General features: G+C 46.7%; 1 protein-coding gene across 2 annotated transcripts in view; it reads right to left on the bottom strand.

The window, feature by feature from the left end:
• Positions 1-23160, bottom strand: part of LOC147219710 (CMP-N-acetylneuraminate-beta-galactosamide-alpha-2,3-sialyltransferase 1-like) — a 49374-nt gene that overhangs the window by 9366 nt on the left and 16848 nt on the right. For both annotated transcript variants that reach the window (XM_086171750.1, XM_086171751.1), the window contains 2 exons: positions 7957-8466; positions 5989-6182 (listed from right to left, as the gene is read on the bottom strand). In XM_086171750.1, coding sequence (XP_086027876.1) covers positions 5989-6182; positions 7957-8247 — 485 coding nt within the window. In that variant the 5' untranslated portion in view covers positions 8248-8466. The remainder of the gene's footprint in view (positions 1-5988; positions 6183-7956; positions 8467-23160) is intronic.

Here is a 23160-nt window from a genome sequence, read left to right as displayed (position 1 = left end):
CTCCGGTATTTCATAACACGGCGCCGTAGCTGCCAGGTGCGTCTGAATCACGCGGCGTGTAATTGCCATCCAACACTGTAAAGGTCAGCGGCGTCTCGGCGCCGTCTCGTGCTGGAGGAGCACCGTTATTCTTCTTTGTCCTCCCTTTTTATTTTAAGGGCCGACTGCGGGTTTGTCGTCCGGCTGAATCGTAAACACGAAAAGAAGCCGGCGCCTCGGACGTTTTCTTGATCCGGCACAACAATGGGGCGACGGGAAGGAGTCTTTGACGCCTCGGACTTTGTAAATAAGCGGGCCGTCGTGGCGAAGCTTCCAGGGATGAGAATTCGGACCGGGCCGGAGCACTTAATCTCGGCCCGAGCTGATGAAGTGCCGCGGGCTCGGGTCTCCGGGGGGGGCGGCTGGGAAAAGTTGTCTAATGATCTGTAGGATTTGATTTGTGCCCCGCAGCTAAATGGGATGCGCCGATCGATCGCCGAACAAATAGGGATCCGGTGGGGGAAGCGGCGCTCATTAAACTCACTTCATCAATAGTTAAAGGTCCGGCTCGTTGCCGCGAGAGCCGACGTGCATCCAGTCCAGCCCGACGGACCGGCGTGGGGCAACAAACCCCCCCAAACATCTCCGCTCTGCTAAAATCAATAAACACGGCACCGCTAATATTTACACACGTGCGTGCGCAGGGCAACGAAATGCAGTTTAGCGTCCGACCGGGAGAGCAAAAGAGCAGCAGGTGCAGATATGATAAATAAATAGACGATATTTACGTGGTATATTATGTCAATAATTCACAGGTGCTTTACAGAGGAACATATTATGCAGATGGACGTGAGCGTTAGGTGTCGTGGACTGTGGAAGTACAAATGAATAGGTGTTAAGCTATGCTAAACAAAAATACAGTTGATGAATAAATAAATTGATATGCTAGAAAAAGGAAAAAAACACGCACATCCGCTGCACAGTTCGGGATGGGTGCTGAATCATGAAAAGTCGACTGAACAGGGGTTTGAAAATAATCCGAAAGTGCTCCAAAAGATAATTTATTAGTGGTACAAAAAACATATTCTCGCAAACATAGGCTCCCCCTCAGATGCAGAGAAATGTGTTAATAAACATGTTATTGTGGCGCCATTTTTAAGGGAACGATCATATGATTTATTCCCTCCTTTTTTATATGACATGATATACTGTATCTAACAAGAAGTGCAAAATAAATTCCCTTTAAAAATGGTGCCACATGTTTGTTGACACATATCGATGGCTGGAATGCAAAACCTCCTATCTGCAAATTTTTCGATTTTGGGTTTTTGCATTGAATGGTGAGAAATGGGACGGCTCCACATTTTCAATCTATCTGCAAGATAATCCTTTTTTTTGACATAAATGTCACATAACAAAACTCCTATGTGCACAATAAAGCAGAAAAAATGAGGAAAAAAAACACTCATCTGCATTGTCAGTGGTAAAAATACATGCTATGTATTTTTATATTATAATATGTAATATTCTTGAATATCTTTAACAAAGACCATACTATAATCAAATGAAACGTTTTTGTCATTTCCGGAAAAAAGTGTTTTTTTTCAGATGGGAGGTTTTGCATTCCAGCCATTTGCTTGAAAGGTCATGCGAGAATATGTTTTTTTTTTAAAATAATCTTTATTTTTGGAGCACTTTTTTCAAACGTCTATTCAGATAAATAAATATGGACCTGAGCTTCCTGGGTATTAAACTAGTGTATTATTGTGGCGTGGCGTGTGTGTATGCGCAGGACGGTCTAGTAATGAATGGAATTTAGTGAATATCCATAAGAACGATGATTATTAACAGCAGCGATGATAATCCGGGCTGCGTCCCAGGTTCCTCGTGCGCTCCGGGGCTCTTTCCCAAGCACGTAAAAGCCATCCCGGTTATTTCAGAAGTCGTCGACTCTTGCAAACAGCTGTGAAGAACGTCGCAACCTGCGCCGAGACGCGGCTCTTCAAGAAGTCCCCGGCTTCCGAAAAGGCAATTTCAAACACGTTCCTCTGCTTTTTTTTTTTTTTTTTTTTTTTTTTCCCCGTCGAATGTGGCGCTGATGAGGCTCTTTGCACGGTCTTACATCATCATGCAGAACATCCACGCGGAGCAAACGCCGACGAGGACGAGACGCCGGCCGGCCCGAGACGGCCTCGGCGCCGAGGAGCTCCAGCCGGCGTCTCTATTTATTTATGAACGTCCCCGGTCGGATGAGGATCCCGCCGGCTTCCAGCGGGTGACCTTTGGGCCCCGGCCGCCGCGGCTCCCCACCAAGTACGACAGCGACAAAACAACGGCGTCTCGGCTTGAATAAATAAAAACGCGACGGCGCGTTTCCGTCACATTCCACCGCGGGAAACTATTCCGCTAATGAGAAATAACTCTGGCCCGGGTGCCGTCCCTGTCATCCCATAATTGAATTGGTAGACAAAGCCGTGGCGCTGTCACAGGGGCGGCTGGCAAAGAAGATAAGTGAAGCAACGTTGTTTTATTCGCCGCCGACACGCTGTCATAAATTAGACGCCTTCCGACAAAGAAGGGGGGGGGGGGGGGTTCGCTTCTCGATATTTCTCCCGGATGCTTTTCCCGTTGCTACGGGCGTTGAGAGATGAGCGGCGTTCGTGTTCCCCGGCGTGCCGTCCCCCCCCCCCCTTCTAAATGTTCATATTACCGCGTAAAGGTGGCTGACATTCAGACGCTCACCCCCGGCTCAACCCCGGTAATTAACGCCGGCGAGGGTGACCTATAACAAAATACGACGGCTCGGAGGCGCGGCGGCGTTACGAAACGCCGACTCGCTGCGGCAGCCGGCGCCTGGTGAAGGTCGCATGAAGGAGGGGAATTAAAAAACCAACACGAAGTACCGCAGCTTGTACTCTGAATATCTACCTTTACATGTCTTTCCTCTTGTCTGGGTGGAAGCCACGAAAGAAAGGTCGTGAAAAGTACTCGCAAAGACGACCGCCACATAAGAATACTCTGAATTTTAAGTTCTACATCTACTTATTGTTTTGTTTCTATTCTTGATATGGGTCCAATCACACGGAGCCATATTAGATACTGGATAGTACATGTATTAATATTGTTTTGTCTTGATCTTAAAAGTACTAGTTAAGTACTAATTGCAGTACTCCCTTTTGAAATGTAGCGTAAATACTTTATTGTACGCTTGCCCAATAACAGCAGGGAAAAGCCCAAGTGCAGTATAGATAACAAATAAGAAGGTCTTTTCTTATCTGTGGCTATCAAACTATAAAACTCCTCCGATTTCTGCAAGAAGGAAACTGACAATAAAATCAATATGTTTCGGGTGAATGGATCTAAAGTTGGAACTTTCCGGCAAAAGAATTTCCTTCGGGATTAATAAAGTTCTGTTCTATTCTAAGCTAGCGTGCGAAGGAGCTGCATATTCTGGCTGCTAGCCTAGCATCGCTAGCTAACGCTCCCAAATCAAACGAATCACATTCAGGCAGCAAAGCTATCCGGGGTTTATGACCGGATTTATTATGGGGTTTACGTCAACGGCTAGCAATGGTAGCACGAGAGAGCTAAGTGCTAGCGGCGACCGCTTTGAGCTAACGCCTCCGTTGCCACGTTGACGCCGCGTACTCGCCACTTGGCGCTACTTCTTCGGCTGTTGGCGCGTGCATTCCAGGAAACGGGAAGTGCGATTTTGAGTTGTTTTCTCCTTTTAGAGCACAATCTGTTCGCGTTTATAAAATAGCGAGCGGCGGAGGGGTCCGTGTTTTCAATAGCACATTGTTTATATCCCATTATTTCAGAGATATAAAGGCGTCCTCCTGTGCTCCCGAGGCACAGGCTGCGTTTACGACTCCGATGCTTTTTACTGCGCCGGCCTGCAGAACTCAAGCTGCAGCTGATTGGCCGGCGGGGCCGTTGGCCGCGCGCGGCAGTCCATAAAGCAGGTTTTCAGGAATGTTATGGAAAGGCATTTGCCTCGGAGCGTCATCTGTTATTGTTCTCGGCCCCGGTCCGAATCTTGAAATATTTCGAAGCGGATTTTCAGCCCCTTGAGCGAAAACCGGAGGGGAAACCGGCGGAGCGTAAATGTTTGATTACCCGTCGTCGTCGTCCAAATGAACTTAGCTGTCATCGTAAAGCTCCGCTCAGGAAGGGCAGAGACACGACCCCTTCGGGACGGCCGAGGAGGGAGGACGATATCTGAACGCTCTAAAACGTGATTTGTATCGGCGGCGGCGTTAACACATTCCTCCCCCCGAGTGTGTGTCTGCTGCAAAACCCAGGTGTGTGTGATGACACCCCGACGTGACTGGATAAGATAATATGCAGGATTCCTCCGTCGCCTTTTTTGAGTTAAAGTACTGGAGATATTAAACTGCTTTTCTTTTTAAAAAAGCGGATCGATAGAACTCTGCTTTCTGTTTTATGAAATGCGCCGGCCAGAGTGCGAAATAACGAGGTTAATATGTAAAAACTTAAAAGCGCCGAGTCGCCTCTTCATCGACGTTCCCTCTCGCCGTTCGCTGCAATTCTCTGATGGCGCATCGATTTTCCGGCCGACCGAGAGAGATGGCAGATGTGATCGGATCGGATGCCGATAAAAGTGATCATAATATAAACAATATCCATAATCATCATCCCCTAAAAGGAGCTTTGTTCGGTTGAACAATAAAATCGCGAGGAAGCCAGAGCTCCTTGAAAGGGCTCTCCGGTTAAAGTCGGGTTTAAGCCGGGATTTGGGGGATCTGAGGAGCTGACCTGATTTTCTGGGCCGGATCCGGATCCTTCAGCGCCAGAAATGAAAATAAAAAAATCAGTAACCGAGTGATGAGAGTGACGGTCGTCAGATGTCGTATTTGCGAGACTTTTTCTCGCTATTTCCTCACTAGTTATCGACTAGTTATTAAAGCCAAGTTTAACCCGAAGCCAACTGACGTCCAGTGGAATCGACTGGCTCCGCGAGCTAACACAAAGCTAACAGTTAGCTTTCGCTTCGCTAACGGTTAGCAACATGAGCTGTTCCGGCGCTACAGGACTGTCTAGGAAATTTAGAATATTGTAATAAAGTTCTTTATCTTTTGTAATGCAATTAAAAAAAAACAAAAATTACTTTTTCACGATATTCTAATATTTTGAGATCAGATTTTTGAGTTTTCTTAAGATGCAAGCCATAATCAGCAATATTAAAATAATAAAAGGCTTGCAATATTTCAGTTGCAATGAATCCAGAATGTATGACATTTAAAAAAAAAAAAAAACATAAATGACTTTTTCATGATATTCTAATATTTTGAGTTAGGATTTTCGAGTTTTCTTAAGATGTAAGCCATTATCAGCAATATTAAAATAATAAAAGGCTTGCAATATTTCAGTTGTAATGAATCCAGAATGTATGGCATGTTTGTTTTGGTAATTGCATTACAGAAGATAAAGAGCTTTATCACAATATTCTAATTTTCTCAGACAGTCCTGTATATTCATTTTATTAACGTGCATGACGGTGACTAGCTAGGCGAGTCGGCGCCCCATTTCGCCATTTTGCATTTTCCATCCCCCCTGAGTGTCGCCCTAACGTAGCGTGATGTGAGTCGGAGGCAAGAAGGAGCGATGACAGCGGGGGGGGGGGCGTGTCGGGAAACGTCGCACGCCGTTTAAAAGTTCAAAAATGACCCGAAAACCCAAAACAGCGCCTGCTGCTTTTAAATTCATCCGTTCAAAAGGGGAGGTTTTGTGTTTTTTTTTTTTTTTTTTTTTTCTTCTCTTTGCCGCATCTGCCACAGCTCAAATTGATGGACAGGCCTCCCCGGTGACAGTTTAGAGAAAAATCCCCCTCCCCCCTTTTTTCAGTTACAGCGGAGTGGAAGTCAGACTGCGGATGGAAATGAAGTGTCACCGGTTCAGCTTGATATCGACGGAGCGGAGACGACTGTCAGCGGCAGAGATAAACAAATGCCGCGGCAAAGACGGGGGCGTTTTATTATATCCGACCTGATGATGAAATGGCTGGAGTCAATCAGGGCGCCGTAGCGGGACCCTTTCAGGTTCCCGGAGTTCCCCACCACCGCGCAGGTCCGGCAACGCTCGGGGCCGGCGTCCATGTAGAGCGCCTCGTCCGGGATGACCCGGAACAGCTCCTCCACCACCTCGCTGAAGTTGGCCGGCTGCTTCTCCACCTGCAGCCACTGGCGACACACGGAGGAGACGGGCGTTAGCGGGGGCGCGCGGCGGTCGCCACGGCCGCGGGGTAACTCTAAGCGAAAGCGACTGAACAAGGACGGAGGGGGTTCTTCTGCGAGATCCCCTCCGGGCGTTGGCTTTTTACCCGCTTGAACTCGGAGAGCATCCGTGCACGAACGCATGTGCGTGTGTGTCGTGCAGTTACTGCTAGCATCGCAAACATCTGGGCCGATCCAGACAGGTGAGCCATGTTTCTGTGCTTTGGGTGTGTTTGGAAAGCTTTAGGATATACAGCAGATATATATTTGAGCGTGGAAATCTGGGACGATGCAAACACGCTCGGTGTCTCTGTCTGTGTGTGTGTGTGTGTGCGTGTGTGTGTGTGTGTGTGTGAAGGAGGGGGTTGCAGAGACAGACAATTTGATGCGAAAGGAGACGGTATCTCCCACACACTCGGGTCAGCGCCGAAGCTAACGTTTGGTTCTTCTCCAGAGGAAGAGAGGAAACAACTCCTCCTCTTCCTCCCCCTCACTTGTTTGAGCGACAACAAATTGCTACTCTGAAGATAAGGATGAAAAATATAACTGGATGTGCTCGTGTTGCAAATATTTCTCAGTGTGAAGGGACCCATTTAAACAGTACTTATGAAAACAATATGTAGTTGTACTTAAATGGAGCACAATTACCATGATTTATGGTGCTCATGTACAGAACAGCAGTACTTTCCCAGGTCACATAAAGTTCTGCAAACATTCACTCAGTCTTTCACACATCTGGACAATTTAGGTTCTCCTGTAAACATTCCCACATCACTTTACACAGTACTACTACTACTACTACTAGCCTGCTACTAACCTTCTTGGACTGACAATGGCAGAGAACATGGAACAACAACAACAAGAATAATAATAAAAATAAGAATTTTATAGTATCAATAATAATAATAATAATAATAATTTATATACTGAAAAATTAATAATGCTAATGATAATAATATTTATAATAGCGATAAAAATGAGAATTTATGTACTACAATAATATATAATAATAACAAATTGCAGAAGCAATAATAATAATTCAAAATAACAATAGCAACAGTAGATTAATGTCCTATGCAATTTCACATACACTGCAGATAGACATATTTTATCCTTATATATTGTACACACACACACACACACATATATATATGTATATATATATATATATATATATATATATATATATATATATATAAATTTCACTTTACACTGTACTACTACTACTACTACAAATACTACTACTAACCTACTACTCCCTGTTCTTGGACTGACAATGGGAGAGAACATGGAACAACAACAACAACAACGACAATAATAATAATAGAAATAAGAACTTATATACTGAAAAATAATAATGCTCATGATAATAATATTTATGATAGCAATAAAAATGAGAATGTATGTACTACAATAATATATAATAATAACAAATTGCAGAAGCAATAATAATAATTCAAAATGATAATAGCGACAGTAGATTAATGTCCTATGCAATTTCACATACACTGCAGAAAGACACATTTTATCCTTATATACTGTACATATATATGTATATATATATATAAACGTATATTGTTAGCCTTGTAAAACTGATAGCCCAAGGTAAAAAAAAATCTCAAAAAATGCCAACTACTTTTTTTTTTTTTTTAACCTGAATCCAATACTTTTTCAACAAATGGCTCGATTTTTTGGGGGTTTTCTGACGCTATGCATATATCTTTAGATCTCAGCGTCTCACCTGCCACCACCTGAAGGTCTCCTCCGTCAGGACGCAGTTGTCCCGGGTCATCAGAGGGTGGATGGACTGGTTGAAGCGCTCGCTGAACCAGGCGTCGTCCTCCGCCTCCGTCATGCAGCGGCGGCAGGCGCAGGGCCCCTTGGCGAAGAGGCTGCCCGGCAGGCGGAGGGTGTGCCTGAAGAAGTCGAGCGAGGGGTCTCGCAGCGTGTAGCTGAACAGCAAGGTCGTGAACGTGACGGCGCAAAACAGGAGGGCCAAAGTCCGGAGCTTCCTCCGCTTCAGCAGAGACATGACGTGGCGGTCAGAGACACCCGGCGTCCGCGCGCAGCATCCCGACGGGCGTTAAAAACAAAAAAAACCCTTCGCTCTTTTTCTCACGACCTCATATCGACCAAGCCGGGGGATCGGCGTCGTGATTGGCCGGGAGGCTGCCGGTTAATCGTCCGTCTGCGCCCGTGTTTACTCTGGAAGGTCACCGACCGCCGTGTCCTCCATCTTCCACTGATCCACCTAAAGAAGGCAAAGAAACGGCGACGTCAACGTCAAATAAAAGAAGACACAAAATACTATTAATGCACCGTGCAGCCAGGGGTGGCTATTAACAGCTAATAACATATTTATAACCAGAGGAACGGCTTGACGCGGAAGCCAGATGAGGATCTGGTGAAATTCAGAGGCTGTTTACCCAAAAAAATGACTCCCCACCCGCTCATGTTCATCCAAAATAAACCGACTTCACACACCGAGGGCTGCTGACTCAAACCCCGGAGTAAAATAAAGCGCTTTGCTTTTTTTTTTTTTTTTTTTTTTCATTGCACCGGTTTCTTTCACGCCCGACAAAGCGGCCGGGCCTCACGGGGCTTTTCTCATTTCCAACATGAAAAGGTCACGCCCGCCTTTTAAACGGCGTCTCGGTTTCGTTACGGTGAGCGGCCGCGTTCGGGGAAAAAAAAAAAAAAAGAAAAAATCCTCAAAACGCCGTTTGTACTTATCCACGTCCAAGACGAAGCGCTTTTTGGCATCACGCTGCCGGGGAGGCTGAAGGTTAAATATATATACTGTATAATTGCTAATTCTTTTAGAAGGATTTCTTGCAAATGTCCCGCTTTTTTTGCCACTTTAATGGGATTTTTTTTGTAAATTTAAGATGATTTTCTACATTTTTAAATTTCAAGTACCTTCATTTTGAGGGGATTCCTTTGTCATTTCGAGGCAGTTCTTCGCTTACATTAACAACCGCTTCAAATGTGTATTTTTTTTTTGTCTTTGTTCTTGTTGTTTGGTGACTTCTCGCAAAAGCAGATCCTCCGTCTATCAGATTATTTAAACTCTGACGCTTTACACTCTGATTAGAAATAGATCAGGTCGCTCCGACTTCACCCGTGGAGGGAAAGGGTTCGAAACGGGCTGGTCGGAAGCGGCGCGGCGACGCAATTTGCCTGTTGATCCTCCCCCCCCCCCGGGTCGGAGCGGGCTGTTGCAACTGTCGGAAGGCAGGCAGCGACACGGAGAGCGGCGTGTTCCCTGCAGCTCGCACGCATTAGCATAAAGCCCAAGGTTAGTTATTGTCTCCGGCAGCCGCTTTGACGAGGAGACGCTCTGAGGAGACACTCCAACGGAGGAGGCGCCTCTGAACGCAGCCTATTGACGCCTCTCCCTTTGAAGCCTCCTGCTTCTCGCCGCCTCCACCTCCGAGCCGGAGGTGGACTCGCCGCTAATAGAGCCCCTTTTCGTTTCTCAATGAGAAGTGATTATCCGCTGGGTCACTTCCTGTTGACTCTACGGGGAATTATTTCACTTGCTTTCTAGTTTTGGCGGACTTGTTCATTTCTTTTATTTTCAGTATTTCCTGCCTTGCAGATTTTGTCATTCATCTATGCTGCTAATCCCGGGGTTCATCCTGGATCCATCCAAGTGCATCTCCCTGGGCCACCATCATCCTCCTTGGTATATGCTAGCTGCCTAGCCATTAGCCGCCAATGACCAGTCCCTCGTTGTTGTAAGCTAGCGCCTTCCGCCTAGCCACCTGATCCTCTATCCATACCTGACCAGGTTTCCTTATTGGTCTGTGTACGCCAGCACATGTTGCCTAGCCTCTCGTGACCTGACCGGACTTTCCCCCGTTAGCGTATGCTAGCGCCTTCCGCCAAGCCAGCCGTTGCCGACCAGTCGGTGTATGCTAGCACCTTCCGCTCAACCGCCCATCCCCGACTGGGTTTCCTGTTCCTGCCCTCTGGCTGTTCCTGGTCAGGTTTCCTCCATCGTTGGTGTACGCTAGCACATGTTGCCTAGCCTCTCGTGACCTGACCGGACTTTCCCCCATTAGCGTATGCTAGCACCTTCTCCCTAGCCACCTGTGACCTGACCGGGCTTTCCATCGTTGGTGTATGCTAGCAACTCCCGCCTAGCCAAGTCCTGTATTTACCTCCAAATCCGTAACACTCACTCTGTCATTCACACGTGATGTCCAGAATTACAGCCATTCACTCTTTCATTCACGATATAAAGCGGCACAACCATTCACCCTCGTTTACTGTCCTATAGAGACCTACACACACCTTGGATCAGGTGTCTAAATTAGCCAAAAAGCTAGTTGTAGCTTCCCACTGTGTGTAAATCCACTCTAGTGCGCCGCCATCAACAATCTCAGCAGATGACAGCGTGTGTGTGTGTGTGTGTGTGAGTGTGTTCTCACACAGGTGGCGACTCCCCGCTCCTGACAGCGCCGCCACCCGCTTGACCTTGTCCGACCGGGTGACGGCGGCCCGCCGAGCCGAGACGGCAAAGCGTCTGTTGCCGTTTCAGAGATGAGAGGAAAGAGGGGGCGCGGAGGGTGTGACCGTGGCGACCGCCGACGTGCAGGGTGTGTTTACAGTCAACGGTTTCCATTCGCCCCCCGCTGGAAATTGTTTTTCTCGCCGGATTAACCCGCGAGTGATTTCATAAATCCCGAAACCCGTTGCGAAGACCCCCCGTGTGCTCGCCGAGAGAGAGAGGAACATCTGCCAAGGTTCGTTCGCAAATCTAAATACCTAGTTAGCTCACATGATACCACGAGTCATGGTTGGCGTTTGAGTTTTGCATGCTTTATGGCATGTGCCGTCGCCGTGGCGACCAGAAATATTCGCGGAACGTCATGCTCTAACATGCGTGATGAGGTTCATGAAAAGCCGGGAGCAGTGGAAATCCACCGCTCATTCATTCTTAGACAATTTAAAAATCGGATAAAGGCGATGTTTGTTGCCATGGCGACGGGTGTTACCGAAGGTCGCTCAACGGTGTCCTGGCTGAGATGTACGCTGATGCCAGAAATCTGTTCTGTGCATCAAATTCCGACGCCCCCCTCCTCTCAGGGGGCTTCATAGCGGCTAAATGCTAAGCTAAGTAAGCAAACTGCAAAAGCATTCCAGCACAAACAAAACAAAGCGGCCGCTAGCTAGCAGCTCCACGTCCGTCAAGCGTCCCGACGCGCACGCGAGCTCCACTTCCCGCTAACCCGAGATCCACGCCTCACGGAAACAGGTTAATTCATACACGCTCGATCCCATAAACACCCCGACGGGCCCTTTGCGCTCCAGGTTTAAGTCTTAATCAAACATTTATTTTTCGTCAGACAAAAGACAGGCGACCTCATTGTTCAAGCAAATTAGGCTCCGGAGGGCCGAGCGAGGGTTAATCCTGCCGGCTCCTTCTCCGCAGACGCATCACCAATGAACGTCTCGGCGTCCTTTCAGGTCGGATCTCGCTATCAAAGTCCCGCAGCTTTGTCATCTCTTAGCGTTGATGATAAATGCATCACGTTGTGATTTTATCTGAAATAACACTCCAGACGAAATAACGAAATCTCTTTGAGTCCCGACATCTGAATGACATCTGAACAAAAGCGTCCGAGGATTACTCATCCCCGCATCATCTTGTCCTGCAGCTTCCTTCCTTCCCCCGCGCACAAAGGCGGACTACATTTCGGCAAAATGTAGTTTGGCTGCCCAGGAGGCAGAACGTGCACGCCGCCAGACGTGAAGAAAGAAGAACAGAATGTTTACTTCTTCTCTTTTTGGTGATTGCATTTTTTGATGACCGCTCTTTGCGCCCAACGACACAACTTCCCGTATGCGACATCCCGGCCTCCTCGCCGACGTCACTTCTGGATCTTTGAGAAAATAAATTTTGTAGACTGCAGTGACGAGAGGGCTGTTCCAGGTGGATCTGGGAAAGGATGTAAGGTGTTTGGAAGAGCTTTAGGTGGACTGGAAAGGTGCTCTGAAAGACTAAAGGTGGTCTGGAAAATGCTAAGAAGGACTTAAGTTAGACTCTACATGTGTTTTGGGAGACCTGAAAGGTATGTTTGTAAGACTCAAGGTGGATTTGAAAGGTGCTGAAGGTGCTGAAAGCATTTTTGTTAAAGACCTATAGTGGACTTATAGGGTTTTGCAGAATTTGAAAGGTAGACGACAAAGGTGCTTTACCTACCTTGGTCTACTTGTTGAAAGACCTAAATTAGACTCTACACGTGTTTTGGGAAACCTGACAGGTATGTTTGTAAGACTTAAGGTGGACGTAAAAAGGGCTTGGACTTGAGAGGTATATTTTAATCACTGATGGTGGACTTAACCCTAGAACAGAAACATTAAAATAAGTAACACCATCACTTACATTGGGTATATTTTACCCAATACAATATCCTGGAAGAAATACAGTTTTCATCGATTTATAGATGGGCCGATGGGAGGAGGGAAACAAACATACATTCATAACATCAGAGAGCAGTCTGAAGCTACCCAAGGACCCATAAAACTCAGACAACACAATGAAAATCAGATGACAAGAATTTTGTGGGTTAAAATCACCCGAGGGGTTAAAAATGTTTCGAAGGGGCCGGGGATAGGAGTGTTACCTACCTTAGTCTACCTGTTGAAAGACCTAAGTTAGACTACACGTGTTTTCGGCAACCTGAAAGGCATGTTTGAAAGACTCGTGATGGACCTGAAAGGTGCTGAAGGACTTAGGTTGGACTTGAAAGTGTTTATTTTAAAGACCTATGGTGGACTTAAAGTGTTTTGCAGAATTTGAAAGGTAGACCACAAAGGTGCTTTACCTACCTTAGTCTACCTATCGAAAGACCTAAGTTAGACTACACGAGTTTTGGGCGACCTGAAAGGTATGTTTGAAAAACTTAAGGTGGACGTAAAAAGTGGTTTGAAGGACTTGAGAGGTATATTTTAATCACTAATGGTGGACTTAAAAATGTTTTGAAGGGCCGAGGATAGGAGTGCTACCTACCTTAGTCTACCTCTTGAAAGACCGCAGTTTTGGGCGACCTGAAAGGTATGTTTGAAAGACTCGAGTTGGACTTGAAAGGTATGTTTGACTAACTTCAGGTGGACCTTGAAAAGTATTTTGACTTTGGACTTTAGCTTGACTCCAGACTAGCAAGGACTTCTGAAGGACTCAAGTCGGACTCCAAAAGCATGTTTGAAAGCAACAAAGAACTACAACTCCAATAACACCAATCCCAAAAAACAGCCACCATAAAGGACAAGAAGCTGAACGATCACCAATAACCAATAATAATCACGATATAAATATAGATCCCGTTGTTGGGGAACAAACCAGTGGTGAAGCTATTTTTCCAAGGACCCCAGCGGCAGTGCTAAGTGGCGTGCCCGGTGCATTGTGGGTAAATCCAGCACACTTTTGGCAAAGTGTCGCTTTTTATGTGCTGAGGGATCAGAAAGAATATGTTATCATACAGCATGCAGGTGTGTGTGTGTGTGTGTGTGTGCACGGTCACATCCACTGCCTCCGCTTCCGCTCCCTGTCATGTCCTGCTGTCCTCAGTGGACACCCGTGGTTGTTGTTTGGGATTTACTGGGTTTTTTTCCCGGATTTGCCACAAACAGCAGGTCAGGGTTGCAGGTTGTCGGACTGATGCGCCTTTTATTTCCCGCAGAACAGGTTTGCAATAAAATATATATATCTATTGATTTTGATGCTGTTTGCTGCTTCTTTTAAAAAATAAAAAAAAAATGGCACCCCATCCTGAGTGACAAAAATTATAGACTAGATCCCAGTTGTGCAACAGCAACGAAAAGCACATTATAATGTTGTGTTGCCATGGTATTTACATTTTCATTTTCATTTTAAAGCAAGCAGGACAGAATAGAAAGCTATGAGAAGGTGTTGAGCACCGTGTGTGTGTGTGTGTGTGTATGTAACATCCTGCTAGTGTGTATTCTTTGCATACATGTTGAAAACACGACAACGAAGCGATAGAAACACACTTACAATGCGAAAATGTGAAACGATATCTATTGATATGCATGCAGACGAATAAGGGGATCCTTCAAATAATCAGACGACTGAAGTGTGACTCAGCATTTAATTTTAGAACTCCGGAGGCACTCGGTCTGATTTGTCGACTTTACTCCAAATTTCTCTTTTTTTTTTTTTTTTTTTTTTTCGCTTTTTCCGCCCAGTCGTTTCGCCTTTTTTTTTTTTTTTTTTTCTTCGTCGTTTTCTTGCACGTCCGACCGGATCAGACGGAGACGAATGAATGAATGAATCCAATAAGCCGCTCAGCTGTTTGTCAATCTAGCTGGTCAACCTGCCGCTTACCCGCCCTGCAAATGGATTCCTCACGACGGGGACGGGAAAAAAAAAAACCCAACACATTTAACACATCGGCGGGACGACGTTTTTCTTTTTTTTCAACGGCGAGGCGCCGGGAATGTAGAGCAGCCCGGATTATTGATGCGACTTGTCAGGCGCCGTCTCCGCTCACAAACAGACGTCTGTCTCATAAATCATTAACAAAGTGGAAGATGCAGGAGACCCCTGATGGAATGAGATGTTACTTTCATTTGCACATTTATCAACACGTAACGCGACGCCGGGAAAACCCTCCTCCTCCTCCTCCTTCTCCTCGCCACCGATGTTTCCAACCCGGTTCCCGACGAGGCCGTTTTACGGTTTTCCGTAAAACCGCAGACGCGGAAGATGCGGCCGGGGTTTGAATTCCAAAGCGGTCGGTCTTAATAACGTCCTTTATCCAGGAAGTTCTCCATCTCGGAGGTGATGTCACTGTCATTAATCACCGGTGAGGAACGAGGGAGGGAGGGAGGCCTGAGGAAATTAAACGCATCTCTGCAGACTCTTCCCTCCCGTGATGTGCATATTTCAGCCGCGCCGCACGGAAACATCTCGCTTTCGGCGTGAAGCTGCGAGGAGACGCCGGCTGTGCAGGGTGGGAACATTCCGGTTGGACTTTCCGGCGACAGCCGACGGCGAAAAACCTGGACGTTCTGCTCGATCCCCGCCGAGGCGGGACGGCGTCCTTGGTGACGTGGAGGACACTACTCTTCCTTTTGTTACAGCCTTTCCCACGCCGCCTCTCATCTCGTGTTTAATCAGGGAGAAAAAAAATATAAAAAGCCACTTCTGTGGCGGGGAACATGAAACGCGCCGTCCTCTCCTGAGGGCGTCGGCATGGGGTCCGTGTTTATGTTTACCACGCCGGCGCGGCGGGGAAGCTGTGCGCAGAAGCTAACGGCGCGCGAGGATGCCGCGTCCCGGACGCCCGACGTGTGGGACCCCCTCCTGACATCACACGGGTAGCGAGGAGTCCGTCTGCTGCTGTTACCATGGCAACCATCTGCTTAATCCAGAAAAGGGTTTACACCTAGCAAGGAGAAGAAGTAACCGCTTTAGCTGAAGTGATCTCCTGGAGCCATTACAGCTGCAGAGGATGCTCCAGGATGCTAATGTGGACACGTGGGGGTCAGGGTTGCGTTTATTTGCTGCCGTCGTTACTTTTCCCCGCGCCGGCAATTCACCAGGATATCCGCCAGCGTCTCCGGGAGTTTGCATCCTCGCCGCGTTAGCGGAAAGTAGAGGATCGCGCTTCGCTGACTGTCTGTATCAGCTAACAGAGTTAGCCCAGCTAAACGCCGCCGCTAGGCCGCGGAGGGAGACCGGAGCCGGCCGTGGCCGTCCGGCCGCGGAGATCACGATCAATATCCATCAGCGGTCCCGTCGTCACAGTCCCACGAGCGAGCAGCACATTTCAGCCGCAGCGTTTAAAGCTCTATCAATCTCTGGCTTCTCACATTAATATTGAATCGCGGTACGTGAGGTTGGGGGGACGAGGGGGTTTGCTGACGCCGCGGAATCCGCCTGGCAATCGACGCGGCGCCGCCTGGCCCCCCTGAATATGCGTCGGAAGAGAAGTAAATGAGATATTAAAAAGAGGAGCTGCTGAGGCAGCGAGCGAAGACTTTGGGAAATACGATGAAATATCTGGTAGCAGCACGGGTTTCACTGCAAATACCGGGGAGGGTCTTCATCTCGGAAAGAGGGGGTGTAAACACTACCAACAATTCAAACATGATTTTCAACAGCCGCACATTGACTCTATTTGCAAAAATAAGCTTTCATTTGATCCATCCAGGTTCTTTCTTGCCTCTCAGGGGGTTCTTGTCGGCTACTTTCTCCCCTGGTAGGAATGTTTCGAAGTTTCTAGAACCTCTCCAGGAACCAGACAGGAACCATTTTCATGTGATGTAGGTGTTTTGTGTAGCTCATAAGCCACGGCTACTGCTAGATACTTCTTGCGTGCTCCAGAGCGCCATTTTTGAAAACGATCCAGGTTGTTTGTCAGTTTTCTTGCGACAAAATGGACAAAACAACTGAGAAATGGACCGACCAAGTTTTCCAGGTTCTTCTGGCCTGCTAGGCTACACAAGGGCTTGCAAAGGAACAACAACCTTGTGGCCAAAATAAGTCAAGCTAACGGCTAAAGGGCTTCACATGACGAAGCAGTGCAGGGAGAACATAAAATTAACGTATCTGATAGTCCACGGTTGTCTTTCTCTTTTCCCTGGTTTGTCCCAATCGTGGTCCCTAAACGGTTCACCAGGAGGCTAGTTCCCAAATTTGACTTTTCTGTCCGAAGGCAGCCGTAGCGATGGCGGGGTGGGCTAGCGCTCAGCTAATCCCGCCCGGGGGCGATTAATGCAGCGTGGATTCATGCTCCGGGCCGGGTGAACAAAGACTATTGAGCGTTTTGCTTACTTATCAATGCTGATAAGAGCCACAGGCCCAGTCTATTAGCCTCCACCTGACCCGCCGTCGCAGTAATTATCCTCACTCTTCATCTCTTATCTCCGCCATTATGAGGCTCCGCCTGGTTGTTTGTTTCCAGGACTGCCTCCTCCATCAGGACTCGGACACGACCGCCTTCTTTGGATCAAGGGAAATAAAACTGGGGTTCTTGGATTGCTCATCTGTGGGCCTGCCTCACTGCTAGCTGCTAGCAGCTAACAGCTAGCAGCTAGCAGCTAGCAGCCTGGGAATCTAGATATCTTGATATTCTAGCAAGCAGTCTCGGCAGTTGTTCGATTGCAATACCAACTTTTGAGGGTTAATCATCTAAATATCAGAGTTTATTCAGAATACAGAGAGAAGATCTTGCTTTACATAACCCTAATTTCCAAGACTCTGCTGGAAATTTAGGAAAGGATTGCAAGTGGCAATTAAGAAATCTTCCCTTCCTCCTCCTCCGCCCGGCCAAGACGGTACTTCAAAATAAAACTGGCGAGAAAAATCAAGCATCAGCCATCCAGACCATCTATTGGAACAGCAGACAAAGTAGGCTTTGTGTAATTTATGTTTTCTTTGCCACGCTGATACTCGTCCTCCTCCTCCTCCTCCTCCTCCTCGTCCTGACTGATCCAGGTACGAGCCTTCGAGCTGGAAGCCGCCGCGATGTTCCGCGGCACGGGCCAAAAGTGTTCTTCCAGCTGTTCCTCTGAGACGGTCAAGGCTGGAACACCGTCGGCAACTCAATCCATCGACAATGCCTGTCACTAAAATCGGATTTAATACGGCGCATCCAAAGCAAAACTGAATTTCCCGGAGATATAAACTTCCATATCAGGTCCCGCTGCTCACAGCACAACGTAATCTCGCTAACGCGTTAGCCACACATAAGACTATAAAGACGATTTAAACTATAAATATGATACAAATATGACAAATATGTATTCAAAGTTCAGGCTAATTCATACATTCTCTTCTGCTAGCAGCTAGCCAGTGCTAACAGTGTTTCTGAAAGATATATCACATCTTCTGTGTTGATAGCATCACAAGCTAGCGGTAGCTGCACGAGAAGCTAGCTTCGTAACAGCCAAACAAGTGTGAGCTAGCACGCTATGAGCCCACTACCTCAAAAGATATTTAGGATTCATTTATTCTGAAGCATCAGTAGAATTGCGATAATATAGGGTTACAGATTATTTAATTGGGAATTATTCGAATATTTCGTTGTTTTTTTTTTTTTTCCCTTGAAGAACAATACCGGCATGTTGTAAGGGAGCCTTTAATACCGCACTGGATAGCAGGCTAACATTAATCCATCACCCTGCAGCAGCTGCCTCCGTGTCCACTGCAGTGTAAAATGTGCCGGTCACGGCTGGGAGGGCCGACTCGGACACGTACCAGCGAGCCTCCGCCGACGGGACTCGCTTTAAAAAGGCTGCTCTGTCATTGGATGCACTGAGGGAGTTGCTTTTCACGCCCGGCTCGCGCGGTTTCCCGGTCATGCTCGGCACATAAACAGGAAGCGAGGGGCGTTACTTCACCATGAAGTTCACCGCCGGTTGCGACGAGTTGTTGAGCGTGTTTTTTCTATTTCGAATTTAGAAGTAAATGCTAACTCTGCATATATTTAAAAGCTGTTTTTTTAAGGGGACAGTAGATTTCACTGTGCTGCAACTAGCACGCTACATAGCGACATAGCACAGAGACCTCCAAACCTACTGACCTCTGAGGACTCAGATGTTAATGAAGGTCAGTGACACTTCAACGCAAAAGACTTTTTAGCATCTACATCTGCCACATTTAGCCGTTCGTCGACTCACTTCAGTTTCTGTACGTTGTCCCGGAGCTTGCAGGAACGTCGTGTTTGTTATTGTCAACTCCGCGCTGCCCTTCGGTTGACGTATTGCTTCACAGTCTGCAAACTCTCAAACAAATCCTGCACCTATAAGTGTTTGCAGGCAACACAAACCAGCCCGCGATGTCAAGTTTAACAAATTAGCATGCTAACGCTAACCCCCGCCGCATTACCGATGGAGTCGATGCCGCCAAGATCTGACGGGGAACGTCCAGGGATGTTTGGATAACTTCTCGGCTTTCCGTTTTTTTCCATTTCTATTCAATGAGCGTCAAATCGGCCAACTGCTTTTTCTGGGTTTTTCCAGGAACGCCACGCTTGACGCATGTCATTCGCGGATTTGCAGACGTGCCCGGTGAAGCCGGCAGCCTTAAATGCGAGAAACGGTATAATTTTTCCGCGCGAGCCTCGAGCCAACTCCGCCGCCGCCGGGCCTCCCCGTGTCCGCGAGGGGGAAAATCTGACTTATCGTGGGCGCCAGGAACAGCGAGCGGGAGGCGGCGAACGGGAGGCGGTGAGGAGGCTTGTGTGGGCAGAGATAGCTTCCATCATTGTCGTTGCAAATCGCTACTGGCTCCAGAGAAGAACTGGACGCGCAGCAGTTACAACACACACACACACACACACGCACTGACGTTTTTCAGTACATCATGCTTTGTGGTCAGAAACCTTATATATGTGTGTGTCGCCTTCACTATAAGTCAAAAGGCTGCAAAACTTTTCTCACCGAGTTTGAGAACTTCACACATCCTGGAAACGGCGAGCAGATGGACTTCCTGGCAGACTCGCCGGCTTCACTGTGTGGGATTAAGACAGGGGCGCGTTAAATAACCCCGGCCTCCTCAGGAAGAACAGCCGGCTCTGCCACGTCTAATCTAGAGCCACCGCGTTATCGGACCGCAGCAGGTTGTTAATAATAAGAAGCCCCTCAAGTAAAAGGCCGGACGGGCCGTCGCTGCAGACGTGAAATAGTGGTAATATTTAAAAATATAAAAAACCCGACACTCCCGAATCATCTGTATTTGACTGACGTGGGAAGAACTTCCACCACAGACGCACGGTAACTTAAATCCTGGCTAATTGACAGCAAATAAATGTTATGAAATAAAAAAACTTTTTGTGTAGCTGCACGATTAATTTGTTTACTGCCTATTTAGTTAAATTGATAATTAGTGTCATGTCACATCAATGGGTATTATCATTGTATTAAAGCTGATAAATGTGAAAACAGTAAGTGTGTTATTGTTTGAGCAAACGAACCCGCTAGCGCGCGGCTAGCTGCGGCTAGCTGCGGTTGCCGCGGAACCACCGGTTCTGCACCGATTTCAGGACCCGTCTCAGCATTCGCTGGATTAAGACCCGTGTTGTTTGTGTGTGTGTGTGTGTGTGTGTGTGTGTGTGTGTGTGAGAGTCTGAAATGGAAAGTATTAAGTCTAATCATTGTCAAAAACAAGCAGCCTTTGTTCGCAGACTTCCAAACGGCGCCGCCGCTTCTCTTGATAAAGCCGTTTCAGCCAAAATCGTAATTTCCCCGACGTTTCGCACGATCGCTGATGAAGACGCCACCCCCGACAAATCCGCCCGGCGGGACGGCTCTGATCGTCGAGGCCTCGCACTTTGCCGCCGCCGCCTCCTAAAGCCGTTTCGTGCTTACACCTGTGGGATTTCCAAAGCCTCTCCAGGTAGCCCGATGCATCGCCGGGTTGGGGGGGTTGCGGAGCTTCGGCTCGGCACAATGAGCGACGCCTCCGCCCGGATTACCCGGCCTCCCCGGCAATCCCCGAATTCACCGCATCATTACTTTTTACCGCGCCTTCCAAACACAGCTTGCCGTTAGCTTTCTAATGATTATGGACGTGCGGATGCAGACGTTTTCATCTTTACGTGGAGACGGGGGAAAAGGCGGGGGGGGATGTTTTTACCTCTCCGGCGCCTGCGGGAGATTATCTACGTCAAGAAAATGTGCACTACCTCTCATTAGCTCACGAACGGCCGACGGCCGCGGATGACGCGTCACCTGGACCGAATCAAATCTTTCATTCATTCGTTATTTTTTTTTTGCTTATCCTGCTTTCAAAAACACATAGAGACCGTTCACGTTTTAATAAGGAGACATGCAACCGTTCGCTAATTCATTCATGGATAATCAAATAATGACTCATTCATGAGGAGACAAAGCAAAAAAATGACTCATTTTAATGTCATATCGAGACATGCGACTGTTCACTCATCCATTCACAAGTAATATAAAGGTGAACAACCGTTCACTCATTCTGTCAAAAGTATTATGAAGATAAACAAAAATTCATCCACACATCATACGGAGACAGGAAACCATTTATTCACAAGTAATACAGAAACTAAATTTCACTTATTCCTCCAGACCTCATGAGGAGACAAACAATTCATTCAGACATGCAACCGTTCACTCGTTCATTCAAAAATATTACAAAGATAAACAAAAATTCACTCATTCATTCACAAGTAAAAGAGAGATAAACAACCCTTCATCCACACGTCCAATCAGGTGCCTTCTTGCTGTGCCGCTCGGCTCTAATCCCCCGACATGAGAGCTGCTTTTTACTTCATGTTTTTTTCCTGCGTGTTCGCCGCACGGTAAACTCCAACTTTTAGATTAAAAGTTGAAAACGCTATCAGAGATTGGACCGCAAAGGCATTTGATTTTTCACCCCCCATGTTTTTTTTTTTTTTTTTTTTTTTTTATTCACCGCAGGAGAACGAAAGGGAAGCCAGCAATGGCTTTACCCGGTAATTGTCCAGATAAGGAGCACGAGTAATGAACATGTTCAAAACTGTGTGTTTGTTCTCTTCTGGGCTGTTGCCACTAAACACACACACACACACACACACACATGCACGCACACGCACGCGCTATCAGCCACTCTCAGGTACCACACACTGTTTGAGGCCATTAACTGTGGATGTGTCTTCTTCACACACCGCCGTGGAGCCGCCGCTCCAGCACAGGAGGACCTTTATTTTGCATTAATCCTTAATAATAATGTCAAATCTGGGGCGCCAACACATTTTCCAAATGAAAGCGGAGGAATCCCAGCCGCCCCGCAGGTGGAAAGAACCCGGTCGGGCGGTTAATCGCCGCTCCGCCGGGATCGCCGACGATTGGCGAGGAGGGCGAGGGCGTTCTTCAGCAACGGATTGGACTCCCGGGTTCTCCCGCGAGAGGTCCGTCGGAAATCCTCTGCGCTCGGATTAAAAGTCACGCGTCATTAAACCTCCTTCACTCATTCATTCACGGCATGAGACAAAGGAAAATTCACACACTCCGAAACAAACTCTTAAAACGCGAGTTATTCTGGATCTACGCGCTCGGCACGCCAGCCTCACAAAGATGAAATGAGGTATTTGATATTAAACCTTTGTATGCTAAAACCTTCAATCACAAAGGTTTTTTAGAGCTCTTATTTGTATACAGGACTGTCTCAGAAAATGAGACTATTGTGATAAAGTTCTTTATCTTCTGTAATGCAATTACAAAAAACAAACATGTCACACATTCTGGATTCATTACAACTGAAATATTGCAAGCCTTTTATTATTTTAACATTGCTGATTATGGCTTGCATCTTAAGAGAACTCAAAAATCCTATCTCAAAATATTAGAATATCATGAAAAAGTCTTTTTTGTTTTTTTAATAAAACAAAAATGCCATACATTCTGGATTCATTACAAATCAACTGAAATATCGCAAGCCTTTTATTATTTTAATATTGCTGATTATGGCGTACATCTTAAGAAAAGTCAAAAATCCTATTCCAAAATATTAGAATATCATGAAAAAGGATTTTTTGTTTTTTTAATTGCATTGCAGAAGGTAAAGAACTTTATCACAATATTCAAATTTTCGGAGACAGTCCTGTATATCTGTGCATATGTAAATATGTAAAAAAGTATCGGCGTCGCGGGTCAGTTCTTGATAAGTATTGATGAGAATGTTAAAAATGCTAAAATGTTAAAAGGACATCATATATCCAACAAGAGGTGCAAAAAAAAATCGATCACATGAACATTCTCTTTAAAATGGCGCCACAATAACATATTGAGGAAGAAGTTACTTTTTGCTCAAAACATCATGCCTGCCGGAATAAGTGTTTTGTGTTATGTAAAATAAATCATCTTTTCTTTTTGGAGCATATTTTTGGCGTGCAGATTTTTTCCAAACTCTACTTTTTTTTTTTTTTGATCCGGCGTGCGTCCCGAACTGGGGACTCGG

This window comes from Fistularia commersonii, chromosome 24 (genome assembly GCF_037954325.1).
Source record: "Fistularia commersonii isolate RoL2024-O1a breed Wild chromosome 24, RoL_Fcom_v1.0, whole genome shotgun sequence".
NCBI classification, from domain to species: domain Eukaryota; kingdom Metazoa; phylum Chordata; class Actinopteri; order Syngnathiformes; family Fistulariidae; genus Fistularia; species Fistularia commersonii.
This window is presented reverse-complemented; position numbering and strand designations above follow the sequence as displayed.